This window comes from Beauveria bassiana (genome assembly GCF_000280675.1).
Source record: "Beauveria bassiana ARSEF 2860 unplaced genomic scaffold BBA_S00005, whole genome shotgun sequence".
Lineage (NCBI taxonomy): Eukaryota > Fungi > Ascomycota > Sordariomycetes > Hypocreales > Cordycipitaceae > Beauveria > Beauveria bassiana.
The window spans coordinates 246,729-265,274 of record NW_007930840.1 but is presented as its reverse complement, the minus strand read 5'-3'; the positions used below and the strand labels follow the sequence as shown (position 1 = coordinate 265,274).

Here is an 18,546-nt window from a genome sequence, read left to right as displayed (position 1 = left end):
TTAGGTGGCAAGACCATCATATATATTCACCTAAATTGAATCACACGCTTTGTAATCTTTAAAAGCCCATTTAATGCCTGCAAGCAGTATGCACCTATAAAGTACAAGCTTGTTTGTAGAAGTGCGTCGACGCCGCGAGCGGGCCTGTCGCACCTGATGTTCAGCATTAAATGAAGAGTTCATTTGAGTTGATTTGTCTGGCGATTGACGACCCCTCCAGTCGGGCTTCCATGAAACTTGTGACTCTTGCACACATGTTTTTTTTTTAAAAAAAGCTAATTAAATGTGCCGTAGCTAGCGTTGAAGGCTGTTATCATGGCCTTTTGACCAGCGACACGGCCCCGGGGGGTCCATTTTCTCACCTTGTAAGCTCATCATTCTGAAGATGCAAGCAAGCGAGCAGCAAGAAATATGCAGGCTTATCGAGGATGGTGCACGTGTTTAGTGCCGACTGTTGATGGGGGGGCGTAACATGACTTGGGTTCCTGTGGCGCGCCATGCAACCACTTTAGATGAGGGATCATTATTAGGCCCGCACGGGTCATCGCGTGAGCACAGCTTTTGGCACGATTGCCCCGCGAGATGGGGACACGCGGGGGAAAAGATGGGACTAACTTTTCAGAACTGATTGACTATGACTGTATTGAAAACCACTCAACGTAATCACTTTATGCTGATTTAATTTTGTTCGGGGGTGATGCGACTCTGAACCAGATTGATGTCATCTACGTTACTTTTCACAAGGTACCACAACGGCACGAGTAATTAGGAAAAACCCCAATCTATCAATCTATTCAACACACAAAGACTAGAGGGCATGGTTTCGATACAACACGATGCATTTTCTACCCCCACACATGGCACAACAGGCAGTTGATCAGGCCACCCAAGTAGTTGTGTCCTGTTCAGGGTATGATTGCAGCGAAAGACTGACAATGCGTAAAGAAGCAGTCTACGGAAACCAGACAAAGTCGTCTTGCAAGGTTACATGCAACTTTTGTGATTGAGGATCAATACAGCTGACTTCGAGTTTTGCCCTAACCTTTTTTTTATTTCTATTTTTTATTTTTATTTTGTGAGGGGCAAGATGGTTGTTGTAGTTGGGAGGGGGGTTGTCGCCTGGTCGTGCAAGAAACATTCGCCAATGACAACACCGGGTGATTCAAGTGTCAACCACCAACATCCCCAGCTCATCCAAATCATTCTAGCAGAAAGCCCTAATCCAAGGGAAACGAGCCCAAAAAAAAAAAAAATCTAAATCAGCGAGCTGCGGAGACTGTCACCATTAGCTTGGGCGAAAAGGGAGCGAGCGAGCTAGCGCAGGAACGTCGCATCTATCCGCACGACGTTATCTCTCGTGCGGCGACTCTGCTTACCCAATGACAATCGAGCGTCGCATCGTCTACACACGGCTGCAGCGGCATCAGAGCGACTTGATTGCTGACTCCTTCCCAAAACTGGCAAATGTCCCTCTCATCTGCTTCTCTGCAACGGGGAGCGTCGAGGGTTAGCTGCCACACCATGGCATGCACATTACGCCCCCCCTCCCCCCCACGGAACATTGATGATGTGTCCCAGTGCTAGCCAGCGACTGGTCATATTCATCGGGAGCTGGTTTAGGCGCATCATGTTTCTTGTCTCTCGGTTGCCGAATGACAACAGCTTGTAGTGTAACGTCTCCTCTCATTGGGGGTTGTGATGCCGCTTCGGTGGCAGCCTCTCTCAGGAATGCAACCCCGAACTGGCGCGGCCAACGACCCAGAAAGGCAGGTCAGAATGGGCCACGATGACGCTTGGGGCTGTGTGACTGAGGCACTGGGGAATGCTCGATAACAAATGATGTGTTTTTTTTTTTTTTTTGCGTTTCTCATTGTAGCTTTTTTTCTTTTATAAATACACCGAGACCTTTTCGTCACGATGTAGAATTCTCGTGAACTTTAGGCGCACATCACCAAAAGACTAAAGAGACGGCTTCGAACTCTAACATTCCTTAAAATTTTCTCTGCATATATTGGTAACATATATCCTGTACATACTTTTCTTCATACGATTTCCCTTACGCACCGACTAGCTTTCCAACAAAAAAAAAAAAACAGAAAAAAAGACAACAACATGCGCTTCTTCTTCTTCTTCTCTCTTCTCGCCAGCCTCGGGCTTACAAGCCTCTCGGCCGCCTCACCTTTGGCCGGCCGCCAGGCTCCCGGCGCGCAAAACGTCGTGTACTGGGGCCAAAATGGCGGCGGCACCATTGAGAACAACGACCTCGCCGCCTACTGCCAGCCCAACTCTGGCATCGACGTGCTCGTGCTGTCCTTTCTCTACCAGTTTGGCCGCGACAACAACAACATCCCCTCGGGCACCATCGGCCAGTCGTGCTTCATCACCCAGGCCGGCCAGGGCCAAAACTGCGAAGGCCTGACGGCGGCCATGGCAAAGTGCCAGGGCGCCGGCGTCAAGATCCTCCTCGCCCTCGGCGGCGCCGCGGGCTCCTACTCGCTGCAGTCGCGCGCCCAGGCGGAGCAGATTGGCCAGTACCTCTGGGACTCGTACGGCAACTCGGGCAACACGACTGTCCAGCGTCCCTTTGGCAAGAACGCCATTGACGGCTTCGACTTCGACATTGAGCGCAACGGCGGCAGCAGCCAGTACTACCAGTACATGATTGCCAAGATGCGTGAGAATTTTGCAAAGGACACGTCCAAGAAGTACTTCATCACCGGTGCTCCTCAGTGTCCCATCCCAGAGCCCAACATGGGCGAGATTATCAGCAACAGTCAGTTCGACTACCTCTTTGTCCAGTTCTACAACAACAACAACTACACCGTGCCGTGTGCTCTGCCCATCAACGGCAACGCTCCTTTCAACTACAAGAACTGGACCAGCTTCATCTCCTCCACGCCTTCCAAGGACGCCAAGATTTTCATTGGTGTCCCGGCCTCGACTCTTGCTTCCAACGGCAGCCCCAGCGGCGCCACCTACTACGCCACCCCGGAACAGCTGGCCATCATTACAAACGAGTACAAGAGCGACGCGCACTTTGGAGGCATCATGATGTGGAGCGCCGGCTTCTCCGACTCCAACGTCATCAACCGTTGCACCTACGCCCAACAGGCCAAGCACATTCTCGTCAAGGGCGGTCCTTGCGGCACCGATGGCCCTCCTCCCATCACCACCACCACCACCACTCCGCCGGGCACCAGCCCTACCAGTTCTTCACCCCCGGGGCCTTCCCCGACCGGCACCGTCCCTCAGTGGGGCCAGGTAAGGCCAACCAACTCATGAGATTGCCCGAGTCTTGAATGCTGACGGTGTGCTAGTGCGGTGGGCAAGGATACAACGGACCTACCGAGTGCCAGCCCCCATTCACTTGCAAGAAGTCGAGTGAATGGTGGTCATCTTGCCAGTAGAGTTCACGAGAGAGTGAAAATCGGAGGGCGCTCTGAATGTACATAGAATGGAGAGTTGCCGGACGTTTGATCAGATGAGGGGGCTGGCTACACATGACCACTGAGGTTTGTTAGCTTGGTGTGTCTGCCACGTGTATATAACGCTTTCTTGCTTATTTTGAATATATTGACATTTCTGGAGTGAGACAGCTTCTTTCGTATCTCGATGGCGACGGAAACAAAAAAACTGTAGTGGCATGTTGATAGCTTGATCATCGAAGATCAACGAGTTACAAAGGCGGCATTTTTTCGAGTTGTTGCTGGTCAATTCCGCCCTCGTCACGCTGAGGGCGTACTTCACTTCATCATCGGCGATGAACGAAAGGATGAAGATAAGGGCACCCACTGCCAGGGGGCCGGGCGCTTTCGAGGGGGTGTTTTTCAGATCAAGGGCCTGAGTCCTGGATGTGCACATTGCACAGTGCAGACTCGGCGATCCCTTGACAAGTAAGTTATTTTCGTGCACTTTCTTTTGTGACAAATTAGCAGCACTCGATAGCTGCAAGCCGCGGTAGCGCTCACCGATTCAATTCGAGTGATATTACAGGAGAGGCTAAACGCCGTCGTTCTCTTCACGGGAAGAGACACGTAAAGACATAATACCGCCGCGATTTGACAAATACTTGTCATTACACCGTAGTTAACTCGACGCCTTTGGACCAGGGTAAAGGAGTCCGTGGCTGTTATGATTTGGGCAAGCCATGTCTAGACTTTCTCTGTATGGCTTCAGAGGAGTTGCGTCCAACTAAAGGAGATGACAAGGGACACATGTCTTGAAGTGATTCAAACCCATTCAGACGATCTTTTATAGTGCCAATGGCAAAAGAAAGTATGGCAGGGCAGCAATTAGCCCAAAGTGTTGGGGAAAAGCGGGCTGAGATGGTCATAATTCTGCGCACTGTAAGTTTCGCTGAAAAAAACTGGTAGAAAGCACAGTGTTAGAGATGGGCCACCACTCTGCGCACGGTACGGCATGGCCCGCATCCACACAAAGCTGCATCTGTCAAATCTCCAGGATTTTTCATTATCACCTTATTCCCCCTTGTGTCTTATTACAAATCGGGAAGACAGGGAACCGTGCCAGCAACATGCATCAGCAGCCAAGAGATCTCTCCGCGGAGGATTCCCACTTTTCGCAGGGGCGACATCAGCCTGAGCCGGAAGACCCTACTGTGGCTGCCCCCCCAGATCCTCTGGACGATGTCTTTGGCGCGGCGGACAGCGGCTTCGACGCTCACAGCGTTGCGTCGCTGGCGCCAGAATCTACGCACCCGACGGACATGAGTCGTTTGCAGGCAGAGCATAGCACATCAGGCTACAGGGAGGGCGTGTCCGTGGCCAAGGAGGCAAGCATACAGCCGGGCTTTGACGAGGGCTTCAGCTTGGGTGCCTCGATCGGGCAAAAGGCCGGGCATCTTATTGGTATACTCGAGGGCATCAGCAACGCCTTGGAGCCTCTCGGCAACGACAAGTCGACGGAGGCGGCGCAGCTGCTAAGTCAAGCCCGAGAGGATCTGAGTACTCAGCATATTTTCAGCCCAGAGTACTGGGCCCCCGATGGGAACTGGACCTACCAAGTCGGCCCCCAAGACGAGGAAAGCGAGGTCGTGTTTGCCGACGTGGCAGCGGCGCATCCCTTGATCAAGAAGTGGACTGTCATTGTCGATACGCAGGTGCAGCAGTGGAATATCCAGCTCGATATATTGCGTGATGAGACGGGCCATCGAGTAGACGTCATCTCAGATGAGCAAGCTAAATTGGGACTTGTGCAAAAGACGAACAAGGCACTGGACTGGTAAGCTTGGGACAGTTTGTCATGTTTTGTGTTCAGCATGAAAAGTAAATGTGGCCGCGCATATGCAGACTGCAAGTTGCCAGTCTCGGAGATTTACGTCGACCGAAAACGGTATCGAGTCACCAAGTTCGAGTCAGACGGCACAGCACCAAGCCACGTTCAAGATACAATCAAAGAAGAAATAAACAGCCTTGGAGAAGGCGGTGCTGTTCCGTGCGCGAAGCAACTTGACGCTCTTCATGATGAGTGGCGTTGAAACCGCATCGGCACAAGAATTGAAGGAAATACAGATTATAACAATGCCGTGTCTGGGACGAGACACGACTCAATAGTCGGCTGAGTCCAGGCTTGGAAAACGGACATCAACAAGGTTTCTTTTTCTCTCCTTCTCTCTTGCTGCTCTTTGCCCTTTTAGCTGCTCGATGGCGTGTCATTGGCGTGCGGCAGCCCCAGTCGGTACTTGCTTTTTCAGAAAGACGAGACCACCCCCCAAATAAGGGCAAGAGTTGCTTTCTAGCGAGGGTATCCACCCTTTTAACGTGTGTCTTGCCGCTTTTTTTAGTATTTACCGATACAAAAGGGCGCGAAGAGGAAGACCAGGTGCGTCTCACAGCAGGAAATTGGGGTATTCGCGCCTGAGACATGGGACTTGCCCCTTTGGGTACAAAGCAACCAGCGCACGAGGATCCCACGGCAGGGCAAATCAACAATGTGCGCAAGGGATTGCCAGTATTGGGTACTAGTTGACGAGAGAAATGCAGAGGGCGCAAAGTTGAAGTGTACCTGAACAAGGGGGCGAGTCGAAGCCTACCTGGACAAAAGGGTGCAAAGTCGAAGCCTACCTGCACAAAGGGCGCAAAGTCGAAGTGTACCTGAACAACCGGAGGTTGAAAGCTGGCAATAGATGCTCTTCTGGCCACTTACACGAGCGGACTGAGAAACACGGCAGCGTATTGTGGATCGACCATTTCCTCATAGCCATGTTTCGTCCAAAACAAGCAACATGCGGTCAAAGATGCCTTTTGTTCTTTTCCAGTACAGGCTCTGCCGCGTGACGCTAGCGCAGGTCCCAGTTGAGCTTTGGTGTTGTCACGTTGTTCCGTTGAGAACCTGTGGTGGGTGGTGTGGGATTCGATATGCCGGAGGCGGCCCTAAAACGGGCCTTTATTTGCGCCCAGAACTCGTCTGATCAGATGGGGCCCTTCGCCGATGATCGCTGAGACATGTGGCTGCTGGGTCTGCAAGCTGGGGCGCGCCAACGAGACGAGGCGAAGTGACAACAGAAGCGTCAACCGACCTGGAAAAGGGAACAGAGAAAGAGGATGCGGTCGAGTGGGGTTGGGCCCTGCTTGGCTTCGCTTCTACCCACTATGGCTTGTCTCTGTTTCTCATTTCCCCCATGAATCAGAGCTATTCCGTGTCGGGGGGCGGAGAGCGGCATCGTCGTGTGATGCTGTCGCCAGGCACCAGGCACCAGGCAGAGAGAGAGGCAAGCGGTGCGGGAGGATAAAGGGGGGCAGCCAAGGGGTGGACTAGCGAACAATATTGTCTTGATTCTTGATCCTGAAAGATCAGTTATTTAAGTCACTTGCTTTCCCTCCAACTGTCTGAATCCTCCCTCGACTACTCCGTCAACAACATCAGCATCATCTCGAATACAAGAACTCACTCACCCATACACTCTTTTTTCCCCAGTTCTTCACACTCTTTCCCCTTCGACACATTTTTCCAACACCACTTTTCTCCCACTCCCACCAAATCCCGCCACAATGAAGTCCTTTGCCATTGCGGCCGTCGCGGCCCTCGTCTCCATCGTCGCCGCTCACCCCGACGCCGTGGAGGACGCCCTCCGCAGCGCGGGCCTCACGGGCCTCACTGACGGCGAGATTGCCCAGGCCGTACTGCCCGCGGGCATCACGCTCACGGCAGCGACTGGCCCCCGAGCCCCGCCTCCTTCCGGCCGCACCAACACGTGGCACCCCGCGCACCCGGGCGTCACCATTGATGGCTGCGACGCCCAGGACGAGGAGTGGCACTACGTGCACCCGTGCGAGGCGTGCCAGGAGGAGTCTCACACTTGGACTACGTCGACGGCCACAGCCGTCGTCACCAAGACGATTATCGACTGCGCGCCCACCGTGGCCGACTGCCCAGCCCGCATCACCGCCGTCACCACCGTCACCACCAGCATCTGCCCGGCCACCAACACCGCCGCCCCGCCCTCCATCGCCAACGTCACCGTCACAGCCGTCCCCAGCCCTGTGTCCACCGTCGAGGCCACCACCATCCCCGTCAGCAACTCCCAGTCCTCCGTCGAGGTCACCGTCATCGAGACCCCCTGTCCCGCGACTACTACCGCCGTTGCCGCGCCGCCCCCGGCCAAGACTCCCGTCCAGGTCTGGACCACGGCCTCGGCGCCTGCCCAGCCCACCAGGGCGCCCGCACCTCCCCCAGCTTCAGTCGCGCCTCCCGTCCGCCCCGGCAACAACACCCAGGTTCCCGTTATTGTCAACGGCGGCGCCCAGGCCCAAATCGGCCTCTTTGCTGCCGTCGCCGCCGTCGCTGCTCTTCTGTAAACGCTCTTTCTATGATACCGTCGCGGTTTTGCTCAAAGTGGTGGCCATCATGCATGTCTCACCGATGAGCCGCTGCATCGAGCAACAACCACAATGGTAATTTTTTTGCGCATCGTGCAGAGAAGGAGGAAGAAAAAAAAGCAGAAATCAAAGCATCCCAACATGTTTCATATCTGGGAGGCATTTTTTTCTTTGTGGAAATTCTTTTTTACATTAATTTTTACACTTTGATGGGGCGACGTCGTTTGATGAGAAGTTGGGAGAAGTGGTGTGCTTGAGGCAAGGCCTCTTCGAGAGGCAGGTTTAGGGGTTGGCCTTGATTCTATTGTACTTTCAAACATTTTTTTCATTCATTGAAACAATAAAAGTGGCTCTCACGTAGTAAGTTTCCACCTGTCATGATTTTTCAGTCTTTGTCTGCTACATAGAAGCAGTGTGAGGCGCTTCTCTTCGATAGTATCCCTCCTTTGGTGACAGATTTGCAAGACACGTGCGGCAGTTATGCATGTATCTTGAACAGTGATGACTTGTGAGCAGAGTAAAGCATCTTTGTATTGCCTCCATACTATCTCTTATGACATTATTCTCCAACTTTTGAAAATTGTTGGGATACAAATTGCTCCGTAGGCTGGTCATGAATCGTTCACGCATTATCATTACATATATTGACAGTCCTTGGCGCCCGCCCATCAACTCGCCGCATAGCGCCGCAGCTTTCTCGCAATGTCATCCACACCATCTCTCGGGCCCGACAGCAGCCTCGTCAATCTCCAATCCCTCCTCCCCTCTGGCCCAAACACGACAAACTTCTGCACCTTGCCGTCCTTGTCCATAAGGATGCGGCCGCTGCGGCCATCCGCCCATGCTAGCTTGACGTGCTTGGCCTCGACGTCGGCGATGCCCGCCTCGACGACCTCTCTGGGCGTGGGCGCCGCCGCCGCCGCGGCCTTGCCTTTTCGCTGAACGCCGACCGTTTTCCGCAGGTCGGCGGTGAGGCCGAGGCGGTTGTGGAAGCGCATGATCTCGCGGCGCAGGGCGCGGGCGAAGCGGTCCAGATCCTGTGTCGTCTGCTGCGTTGCAGCAGTGGCGGTCCCGGCTCGCGGCGGGGGCAGGTGACGGGCGGCGAGGCCGCCAATGGGGATGGCGGGCGGCACGGTGTGGCGGTGGACGCGGAGGTGTGAGGGGGAGTCGGGGTATGGCCGGTTCAGCATTACGTAGTAGGGCCGCAGGAAGTGGCCCTGGGACATGGCCTCGAAGCGGAGGCCGAGGACGTGGCCGGCGTCGACGGCGTTGGGGTCCGGATCGCGGACTTTAAAGGCGGTGATGGGGGTGGTGATGCGGTAGGCGCACTGCTGCATGTAGGCGGCCTGCTGGGCGGAGCGCTTCTGGAGGGAGGCGGCGTGGGGATCGCGGGCGTGGGCGGCGGATTTCAACAAGAAAGACGAAGAGTTGGAGGAGGCTTCTTGGATTATCTCTTGCATGGGCGAAGAGGAGAGGATGGTCGAGCATTCTATTTGGAGACGTTTTTGCATGGCGGCGACTGCGTTCGGGTGAAGCTAGGTTAGCTTGAAAGGTCGCAGACGGGGGATTCGAGAAGTGAGGCGTACCTCGCTTTTTTAGAGAGGCGATTTCCTTGTCGAGAGGGTCGACCTGGGGTCTTGAGTTTTCCTGCTCGTCCATGGCGGCAGCGTGGGGGTTTAAGCAGGTGCTGCAGAGGACGAAATGGAAGCTGTTTGAAAGTCGCGATGATGGGTCGCGTGTTGTTGATGGGACGGGTACGGCGATAAGATAAGGGGAAACGCCCCACAAACTTGGCTGCAGGCTGCAGGCTGTAAATAGGTAGGCTGCAGCGGGTTGGGTACGAAGGCGGCGAGTCGCTGGAGGAGCTACCTACGTGGCAGAATCAGATGGTACAGTGCTTTTCTTTTTATTGGCCTACTTTCTTATTCTACTGCAATGCAATGTAATGAAAACCACATCTGGTTCCACCGTATTTGTACAAGGAGAAGCTCTCGTGTTGGCTGCCAGGCACCAATGTCAGATTTGCCGCTGCCACTAATAAAAGGTACGACTCCATGTCCAGGTGCAAGGAATGTGTCTTCAGGGGGGGGGGAGCGCTAAGTGCGGGGCCTGGGGCAGCCTCGATTCCCTCAGAAACAGCTTCATGAATCAAGCGCGCCTTTTTGCCCTTTTGCCCCAGACAAGCAACCTTCTCTGGCTTTCTCAAAAAGATTGGCTCATGAACGCCTTCTCTTCTCTTGTTCTTCTTTATTTTTGACATATTTCTTGCTGTCCGTTGGTCGACACTCTTGCTCGCCAACTTTTTACGGCCAACGCCACCTCCCCCCCCCAAAAAAGCATCGTCGTCTCCATCATTTGAGTACCAAAATTTGTAAGCCCTTGAGGCCACGGTAGCGTCGCCACGCAGCCCGACAGTCCGGAGCGCGTCAGCAGTTCGAGAGTCGCCGCTTCGCTTTCTACCAACTTCTCCAACGCCAGTCCGATTCTACATTCGTTCATCTTTTTTCTCTCGACATTTTTACTTGTGCTGGCCTTGTCCAATTCTGTTCTCGAGGTTGCTGCTGCTTGCCAGACACCACCCACCACCACCTTCCATTACGTTTTCGTTGACAACACAAGACCAACCGCCACACGCTTCCAAGTACGAATTAAATTTTTCACCTACGCGCAATTGAACCGCATCCTCTCCCAACACCTTCCTTCATCGATTTGTATAACCAGAATAAAGCAAAAACGTCGGAGCCCGGGACCTGCTACCCCTGCTCTGTCGCAGTCCGAGACTATCTCCTATGGGGGCCAGAGCGCGACGTCCGCAGTCGCAATCGCGCAAGCAAAAGAGCGCTGCGCCCTTGTCCGTCAAGACTGACCACGACACCAACGGTGAAATCACCGCCAACCACAACGGCACCATGAATGGCGGCGTCGAGATGCGGCGCAAAACCGCCAGCAATGATTCCGCCTCCCTCACCTCAAACTACATGGCCCGCGAGTCTTTTTCCCTCGACGACCCCGTCCCCCGAACTCCGACCTCGAGCAACGCCGGCTTCTTCCAGCTGCCCCTCCAGGACCAGCGCAATTTTATGCTCCTCGTTCTGCTCTACTTTCTTCAGGGCATCCCCATGGGCCTCGCCATGGGCTCCGTTCCCTTTCTCCTCAAAAACCACATGTCCTACAGCGAGATTGGCGTCTTCACCCTCGCCTCCTACCCCTACTCGCTAAAGCTCCTCTGGAGTCCCTTTGTCGACGCCGTCTGGAGCTCCAGGTTCGGTCGCCGCAAGACCTGGATCGTTCCCATACAGTTCGTCTCGGGATTTGGCATGCTCTGGCTCGGAAGACACGTCGAGTCCATGATGGCCACCACCGGCAAGCCTGGTGGCCCAACCGTCTGGGCCTTTATGCTCTGGTGGTTTTTCCTCGTTCTCATGTGCGCCACGCAGGACATTGCTGTCGACGGCTGGGCTTTGACTCTGCTTACTCCCAGCAACGTTTCCTATGCCTCGACTGCCCAAACCGTAGGTCTGACCGCCGGCCACTTCATGTCCTATACCGTCTTCCTCGCCCTCAACGCATCCGATTTTGCCAACAAATGGTTCCGGACCGTTCCCTCCGACGATGGTCTAGTATCTCTTGCCGGCTACCTGACCTTTTGGGGCTGGATGTACATCATTGTCACCATTGGTCTCGGGTTCATGAAGCGCGAGGAAAAGTCGCAAAACGAGGAGGGTGTCTGGGAAGTCTACAAGATCATGTGGGGAATTCTTAAGCTGAAGAATGTCCAGACCATCATCATTGTCCACCTAATCTCCAAAATTGGCTTCCAGGCCAACGACGGCGTCACCAATCTCAAGCTCCTCGACAAGGGTTTCGGCAAAGACAACATGGCCCTGACGGTGCTGATTGATTTTCCCTTTGAAATCGGCCTGGGCTATTATGCAGGCATGTGGTCACAAAAGTACGGTGCCATGAGACTTTGGGGCTGGGCTTTTGTCGGCCGTCTGGGTGCTGCTCTGTTTGCGCAGCTAACGGTAGCCATCTTTCCCGCCCAAGGTGTCACGACCTGGTATCTTGGCTCGGTCATCCTCTCGCACATTTTTTCAACCTTTACCAACACCATCATGTTTGTCGCCGTCTCTGCCTTTCACGCCAAGGTATCGGATCCCGTCATTGGCGGCACCTACATGACGCTCCTCGCCACCGTCTCGAACCTCGGAGGCACGTTCCCACGATTCTTTGTCCTGCGCCTCGTCGACGTCTTCACGGTAGCCACCTGCCACCCCGGCAAGCATAGCAGCAGCGCCAAGCTCAAGGGCCCGCTGGTGACGGAGGCGTTTTCCTGCGCCGTCCAGGCCGAAAAGGAGAGGTGTGAAAACGGCGGCGGTGTTTGCGAGATGACGCGCGACGGGTTTCACTGGGTCAATGTTTTATGCGTACTTTTCGGCGCGGCCACGTTCTTTTGGTACATCAAGCCCAAGGTGCGACAACTTCAGGCTCTGCCTCTGCGAGCGTGGAGGCTGTCACCCGGCAAGCAATAGCAGCAAAGGAGAAACGCGGGGGGGCATTTTTGTAAGAGGAAGAGAGAATTGTGAGCATAAATCAACTAAATTTAGTTATTGACCCGAGAAAATATTATTCATGTCAGAGTACCCAATCTCGCACATGGGTATGACCCTCAATGTGCAAACAGACTACTGCCTAAACTCTGTGTTCAGATTGTTCACGCTCGTGTCACCCCCACATCCCTGCTCTCCAACTCGAAACTCGAAACACGCATCATTTACCATTCTCACGGAGCAATCATCAAGAGGGCTGAGGGGGCTTGTAGTAACTACCTAGAGTACGGTCATCCTTTCCCTCTGCAGGGCACGTGAATCCTCGCACGCGTCGCCTTAGGCCCAGCAGCCACTTGGGTGCGGCCATAGCGGCCCTACAAGTCAGCCAAGATCGCCCAACTGCTCCCTAACACGTGCATCTCCAGCCCGTACAGGGGATTTGCGTCTTTGGCAGTGTCGACATCATCGGAGCTTTGATTTTGCATTGATAGATTGCATCGGAACTCGTTGATTGGCGGTGCCGAAGTCGTTTGGCTAATTCGAATCTACAGCTCGCACGGGAACTTGTTGTTGGGCAGCATCAGCCTCATTGCATCTACGGCAGGGCACGACTTGTTGTTCGGCAGCATCAACTTCGTTCGCATCTACAGCTCGCACAGAACTTGTAGTGTGGCAACATCAAGTTCATTCCATCATTTCGTATCTACACATACACACAGGCCATGGATTCAGAACCGACAGCCACCGCAGACGAACCCGTCCCGCTCACCCGCGTCCCTACTGAAATTCTCGCCTCCATATGCTCATACCTGCCCAACAAGGACATCAAGGCGCTCCGGTTAGCCGGTCCGAGCATCTGTCACGCTGTTACGCCCCGATTCACTCGCGTCTTTCTCTCGCCTAATCCGCGCAACTTGGAAGTCTTTCGCGCTATCGCGTCCCACCCAACCTTTCGCCTTGGCGTCCGCGAAATCGTGTACGACGACGCCCGCCTCGAAGACCCCCAGCAGCAAATTGACCGTCAGAATATAATCACCACCTTCAACGGGAATCCGCATTATATCATGGACATAACGACTATTATGACTCGGGAACATCTGCGCGAAGGGCCGCCGGAGGGGAAATCGCCCCTCGGCTCTGAAGAGGCCATGATGTGTGGGTGGTTTTGGGATCGCAGACGGAACAACGTGTGGGATCTGCATGGACGAAACGCCAATGATACGGGCAACGTGGAGCGGCAAATAGAGAGGCAGAAGCAGAAGGCTGCGCAGGCTCCGCTTGTGGAAACCTTTTGGTACTACATGGACTTGTTCTCAAAGCAGGTCATGGCGATGCAAGCGAATGACGATTTACACGCGCTGGAGGAGGGCATAGAGGCTTTTCCAGCACTAGAGAGGATCACAGTGACGCCAGCTACGCATGGATACCTGTACACGCCGCTGTATTATACACCGATGATACGAAGTTTCCCGTACGGCTTCAACTATGCGATCCCGAGAGGCTGGCCGATGATTGATGATCCACTGCTGCACCCAAGCGTACCGTTTAGGACTGTTTCAGGCCAGATCGACAACGCGTGCGCGGAAAAGGCAAACTGGAGGGGACTGATATTGGTGATTAAGACGCTGGCGGAGCGGATACGAAAGGGCCAGCGTGTAGTGCCGGAGCTGGTTTTCGATGTGCATAGCTTGCACACGGGCGTCAGTCCGTACATACTGACGCAAGACTGTGAGGAATATCAAAACCTGGCACTGATTCTTCAGCAGACAACTTTTCGTCGACTGGATCTCCCGGTTCTTATTGACAGAAGTTCATCTGACATCCTCGGCATGCTCAGAAACGGCGAACTAAAGAGCCTTCTCGCCCAGGCTCGTCACCTCGAGCACTTTCGTCTTCGGGGCAACGGCCCAACCCGCTCATTTCGATCCCAGGCCCAGACCAAGCCATTTTTTCCACTGCAGTCTCTGCTGCCGGTCGACGCATGGCCGCATCTCCGTCACTTTGGCCTCTCCCAGTTTGTCGTGCGCGTGTCAGATCTCGTCGCCGCACTGGGCGCGCTGCCCCCGACGCTGCGCACCGTGGAGCTGAGTTTCCTTGAGTTTGACGACGCTACTGAGCGCCGCGCCAACCACGCCATGCTGCTCGAAAAGATGAAGACGAATCTAGACTGGGCGGGCCGGGAACCGGCCGCACGGCCGCAGGTGACGCTGGGCATGGCAAAGGTCAAGAATAATGTCATCGGCCGCGGCCTGTGGTTCAGCAAGGAGATTGGCGAGTTCCTGTACGACGGCAAGGAGAACCCGTTTGGGTGGCACAGGGACGTTTTGCTGCCTGGTGTGGGATGGTTGGTGGACGAATACGACGAGGATTTTACGAGGCCGTATGTTGGATACAAGGATTACCGTGCGCTGTGGTATTGCGAGAAGACTTAGGCGACTCAGAATGCGGCGAGATCATTTCCATCTTGCGCCCACGCGTTTTTCCGGCAGGCTTGTAGGAAGCAGTATGCGACTATGATTCCATCGGTGGTGTCGATACTAGGGTATTCCCGGAAGGAGAGCGTTGTGCTATATAATCTTTGAGTAGATAGCTGGACCGAATTTGCGGCAGACGGCAAAGCGCAATTATCAGTATGACATCTCTCATGATCGATTCCCTTGTTGGAAAAGGCGGACCACGAGACACGCGCGAGTTGTCCGCCTCTGCACTTACCCTGTACCTCAGCACAAAACAGCCGCAGCACTTCTGCTTATTAGAGGTTTCGTTTATTTTTAAGACTTTGCTGATAAAGACATTGTGCTCAATGTAAAGCGAGGCGTGGTAGCGGATGAGCGGGGCCCTACAACCACCGAAGGCAACGGTAAAATCAGCTGCTGCATGCGAACAAGCTGCACAAACTTTGGTACTACTCTTGATCGGATATAATCAGATCATCTCTCTTAATCTCGCCTGTTGAATGAGGCGGCGGGCCTTGGCGCGGCGTGCGCCCGCGGTGCCGCCTATTCCGAGTTGAGGCGGGATGGGAGCTGCTTCGTAAATATCAGCACAGCCAGGATGAGGGCGGTTTATAAAAGCGCCAAGGGGTCCCCCAGATCTGGCAGAAAATATGAATTTATTCATCGTATCTCATCTCCCCATCATCTGGCTTTTTTTTCAGCGACAATCCGACGTCACGGCAGCCAAGGGGTGCTTTTCGAATTGGTCCCCATAAAGCCCGTCTTTAACCCCTCACTATAGAGTTTATCGTTATCACTGTCGACCAAGACGGCATCGATTTCTGAAAAAATAGAGAAAATAGGCGAAATCAGTATCACTCGCAAGTCTCGGAAAGAAAAGACAAAAAAGGAAAGACAAAGAAAATGTCGGCGCAATCTGTGCAGGCCGAGGACGCCTACTTCTCGTCCAACCCGCAGCCGCGGCTACTGGCGTCTCACCTATCGCAGGCGTCGACCTTTATCAACGCCCACGCGGCGGCCGGGCACCGCGTCGTGCTCATCACCTCGGGCGGCACGACGGTGCCCCTGGAGAAGCAGACGGTGCGCTTCATTGACAATTTCTCGGCCGGCACGCGCGGCGCGACGTCGGCCGAGTATTTCCTGGCCGCCGGCTACGCCGTCATTTTCCTGCACCGCGAGTTTAGCCTGCAGCCGTTTTCGCGCCACTACACGCACGCCAAGGACTGCTTTTTGGATTTCCTGGACGAGGACGAGGACGGGAAGCGGGTGGTGGTGCGCAAGGAGGACCAGGACCGCATCCGCGGCGTGCTGCGCGAGTACAAGCGCGCGAGGACGAGCAACATGCTGCTGATGCTGCCGTTTGTCACGATTGGCGACTACCTGCACGAGCTGCGCGGCATTGCGCGTTTGATGCGTCCGCTGGGACCTCTGGGCCTGTTGTATCTGGCGGCGGCCGTGTCTGATTTCTTTGTGCCGCCGGAGCGCATGTCGGAGCACAAGATTCAGTCGACTGACGCGGCAAAGGCTCTCCAAGACAAGCAGCAGCAGCAGCAGGCAAAGGGAGACGGCAGCCCGGGGGATGAAGACGTAGAGGCGTTTGACAACTTTGACGCGCCGCGCGTGCCGCGCTCCAAGCGGCTCGTCGTGGACCTGGACCCGGTGCCCAAGTTTCTCGAGAACCTGGTGGACGGGTGGGCGCCCGAGGGCATGATTGTCAGCTACAAGCTGGAGACGGACCCGTCGATCCTGGTGCACAAGGCCCGCGCCAGCCTGGAGCGCTACCAGCACCACCTCGTCATCGGCAACCTGCTGACGACGCGCAAGTGGGAGGTGGTGTTTGTGAGCCCGCGGCGGGCGGACCGCTGGCTGCGCGTCGGTCGCCGTCGCGGCGGGGGCTGGGGCGCGGAGGCGGAGGGCAGGCCGCTGCGCGCAGAGGAGCTGCCGCGCGATGAGGAGCCAGAGGAGGAGATTGAGGGGCTGATTATACCGGCTGTGGCGGAGCTGCACGATGCGCACATTGCGTCCAAGAAGGCGTGAATGGAAAGAGAGAAGGGGAAGGGAGGGGAGGTGGTTGGATGCGTTTTAGGGGAGAGTAGAAGTTGGGAGAGTAGCCTGGGTGAGGGCAGTTGGGAGGTGACTGCATATCAATGGCATGAAGCTGATGGCAAAGGTGTACATCGATTTTTCGTTGACAATACATGTGTCGATATATACGTCAAGACATGCATCATGAAAAACGACTACCCAAGGCAAGGAAGTGATTGAGCGTGAATGTTGAGCTACAACTCATCAACTTCCCAAGTGAGGCCGCAGCGCATCCCCAAGCTCTGTCTGCTCTCGTTTGTAGACTAGAGCTGAAGAAAGACACGGATTCTACAGATTGTAAAGCACCCATCAGGCGTGGAATGCCTTGTCAGAGTGTAGGACGTAACAAGACCCCTCGCTCTTTCATACTGGCCCTGTCTTTAGACAACTGCCGGTGTATCGTGTGTCTCGCATCACTCGCAATTTTTCGTGCCTCGGCCGTTGTCATTTGCCATGTATCTGGCCTATATTGTTTCTCTCACGGTATGAAAAGAAACTCTGTTGAAGCTCCACGCTCAGCGCGCAACAACAATTTGCGTGGCCCTCGTTCAAGGCCGTGGGCGCCGTGACTCACAGCCCGACGAAGAAAGTATGAAGCAGTCTCGTTTGCTATATATCAACTTTTGGAACAGCGGGCTCAACTTGGAGCTGAAGTTGTTCCATCTTCGATGATATGATTGCGTGATCAGACAAGTTTCATCCTTGACAAAGAGAGAGAGGTGTAGCCCTGTCCATCAGTGAGGCCCTCGTCACCAAAGCCCCGGAGCAGCGCCAACAGCACAGGTTTTTGAAAGAAATAGCTTCGGCCAAACATGGAAGAATTGGGAAGCTGCCAAGAATCAATTCGACAACCAGCCTCGCTCCCCCTCCTTTTGGCGGGACCAACTATCATAAACCCTGCCTTTATTTTGCCTTTTTTTCTCTTTGTATCTCTTTTTTTTTTTTTTTATTCAGTGTGCTTGTGAGAGGTTGTTCGGAATTCGGAGAAACGGGGCTGCAACGGACCCCAAGTATTGGAAGAGTATGGGGGGAGGGGTTGGTCACGTTCCGAATTGGCATCCAATATTTCCACGTCGGGCTTCGATAGCACTGCAGCCGCGAAATTGCTTTCTCTCACGAAAAAGGTGATGTTGTGGGCTGGCTGCCGTTAGTTAACAAAACAAGAGCAAACTTGGTTGGTGCATGTGACAAAGGCCAAGTCCAAGCATGGCCGATCCGAACGCCGCATGAGAGCGGGTTGCAACTTGGGACAAGACAAATCACAATGCATGAAGCTGTCAGAATCAAGGCTGCATGCTTCATTAGAACGATGGAAGCTCCTGGTTGTCTCAGGTCTATCATGGATGCCCGCTCCATGTTCATCTGATTAGGCTCACCTTTGGGAAAAAAAAAGAATCCGAATCTCATGGGTCCAACTTATTCTCATGATTCTTGAAGTTGTGTAAGCCTCCAATATTATTATGCCCGGTTCCGCCGTCCCAGCTCACCAAGGCCGTAACGAATCCATCATTCTCCAACCCTATGGAGACGCCCACTCGACGGCCGCGGTTTTGGGAAGGTGAGGACAGGACAACTCCATCTCGCAGCCCCATCTTCATCACAAAAATGTACTTTTTG

General features: G+C 54.3%; 7 protein-coding genes across 7 annotated transcripts; 6 read left to right on the top strand and 1 right to left on the bottom strand.

Moving 5' to 3' along the window:
* Positions 1–2,112: 2,112 nt before the first annotated feature.
* BBA_02381 (putative endochitinase CHI2) lies at positions 2,113–3,407 on the top strand (the record flags this gene model as incomplete). The annotated part of the gene is made up of 2 exons (XM_008597478.1): positions 2,113–3,261; positions 3,318–3,407. 2 exons carry the CDS (start codon positions 2,113–2,115, stop codon positions 3,405–3,407), a joined length of 1,239 nt encoding a protein of 412 aa, XP_008595700.1.
* A 1,127-nt stretch (positions 3,408–4,534) lies between these two features.
* Positions 4,535–5,245, top strand: BBA_02380 (essential protein Yae1; the record flags this gene model as incomplete). Its single annotated transcript, XM_008597477.1, has 1 exon — positions 4,535–5,245. The coding sequence occupies one exon, from the start codon at positions 4,535–4,537 to the stop codon at positions 5,243–5,245; it is 711 nt and encodes a 236-aa protein (XP_008595699.1).
* A 1,765-nt stretch (positions 5,246–7,010) lies between these two features.
* BBA_02379 (adhesin protein Mad2) lies at positions 7,011–7,817 on the top strand (the record flags this gene model as incomplete). Its single annotated transcript, XM_008597476.1, has 1 exon — positions 7,011–7,817. One exon carries the CDS (start codon positions 7,011–7,013, stop codon positions 7,815–7,817), a length of 807 nt encoding a protein of 268 aa, XP_008595698.1.
* Positions 7,818–8,506: 689 nt separating this feature from the next.
* Positions 8,507–9,497, bottom strand: BBA_02378 (cenp-O kinetochore centromere component; the record flags this gene model as incomplete). Its single annotated transcript, XM_008597475.1, has 2 exons — positions 8,507–9,357; positions 9,425–9,497. 2 exons carry the CDS (start codon positions 9,495–9,497, stop codon positions 8,507–8,509), a joined length of 924 nt encoding a protein of 307 aa, XP_008595697.1.
* Positions 9,498–10,627: 1,130 nt separating this feature from the next.
* On the top strand, positions 10,628–12,370 carry BBA_02377 (acetyl-coenzyme A transporter 1; the record flags this gene model as incomplete). Its single annotated transcript, XM_008597474.1, has 1 exon — positions 10,628–12,370. One exon carries the CDS (start codon positions 10,628–10,630, stop codon positions 12,368–12,370), a length of 1,743 nt encoding a protein of 580 aa, XP_008595696.1.
* A 740-nt stretch (positions 12,371–13,110) lies between these two features.
* Positions 13,111–14,820, top strand: BBA_02376 (uncharacterized protein; the record flags this gene model as incomplete). Its single annotated transcript, XM_008597473.1, has 1 exon — positions 13,111–14,820. The coding sequence occupies one exon, from the start codon at positions 13,111–13,113 to the stop codon at positions 14,818–14,820; it is 1,710 nt and encodes a 569-aa protein (XP_008595695.1).
* Positions 14,821–15,747: 927 nt separating this feature from the next.
* BBA_02375 (DNA/pantothenate metabolism flavoprotein) lies at positions 15,748–16,881 on the top strand (the record flags this gene model as incomplete). Its single annotated transcript, XM_008597472.1, has 1 exon — positions 15,748–16,881. The coding sequence occupies one exon, from the start codon at positions 15,748–15,750 to the stop codon at positions 16,879–16,881; it is 1,134 nt and encodes a 377-aa protein (XP_008595694.1).
* Positions 16,882–18,546: the final 1,665 nt, after the last annotated feature.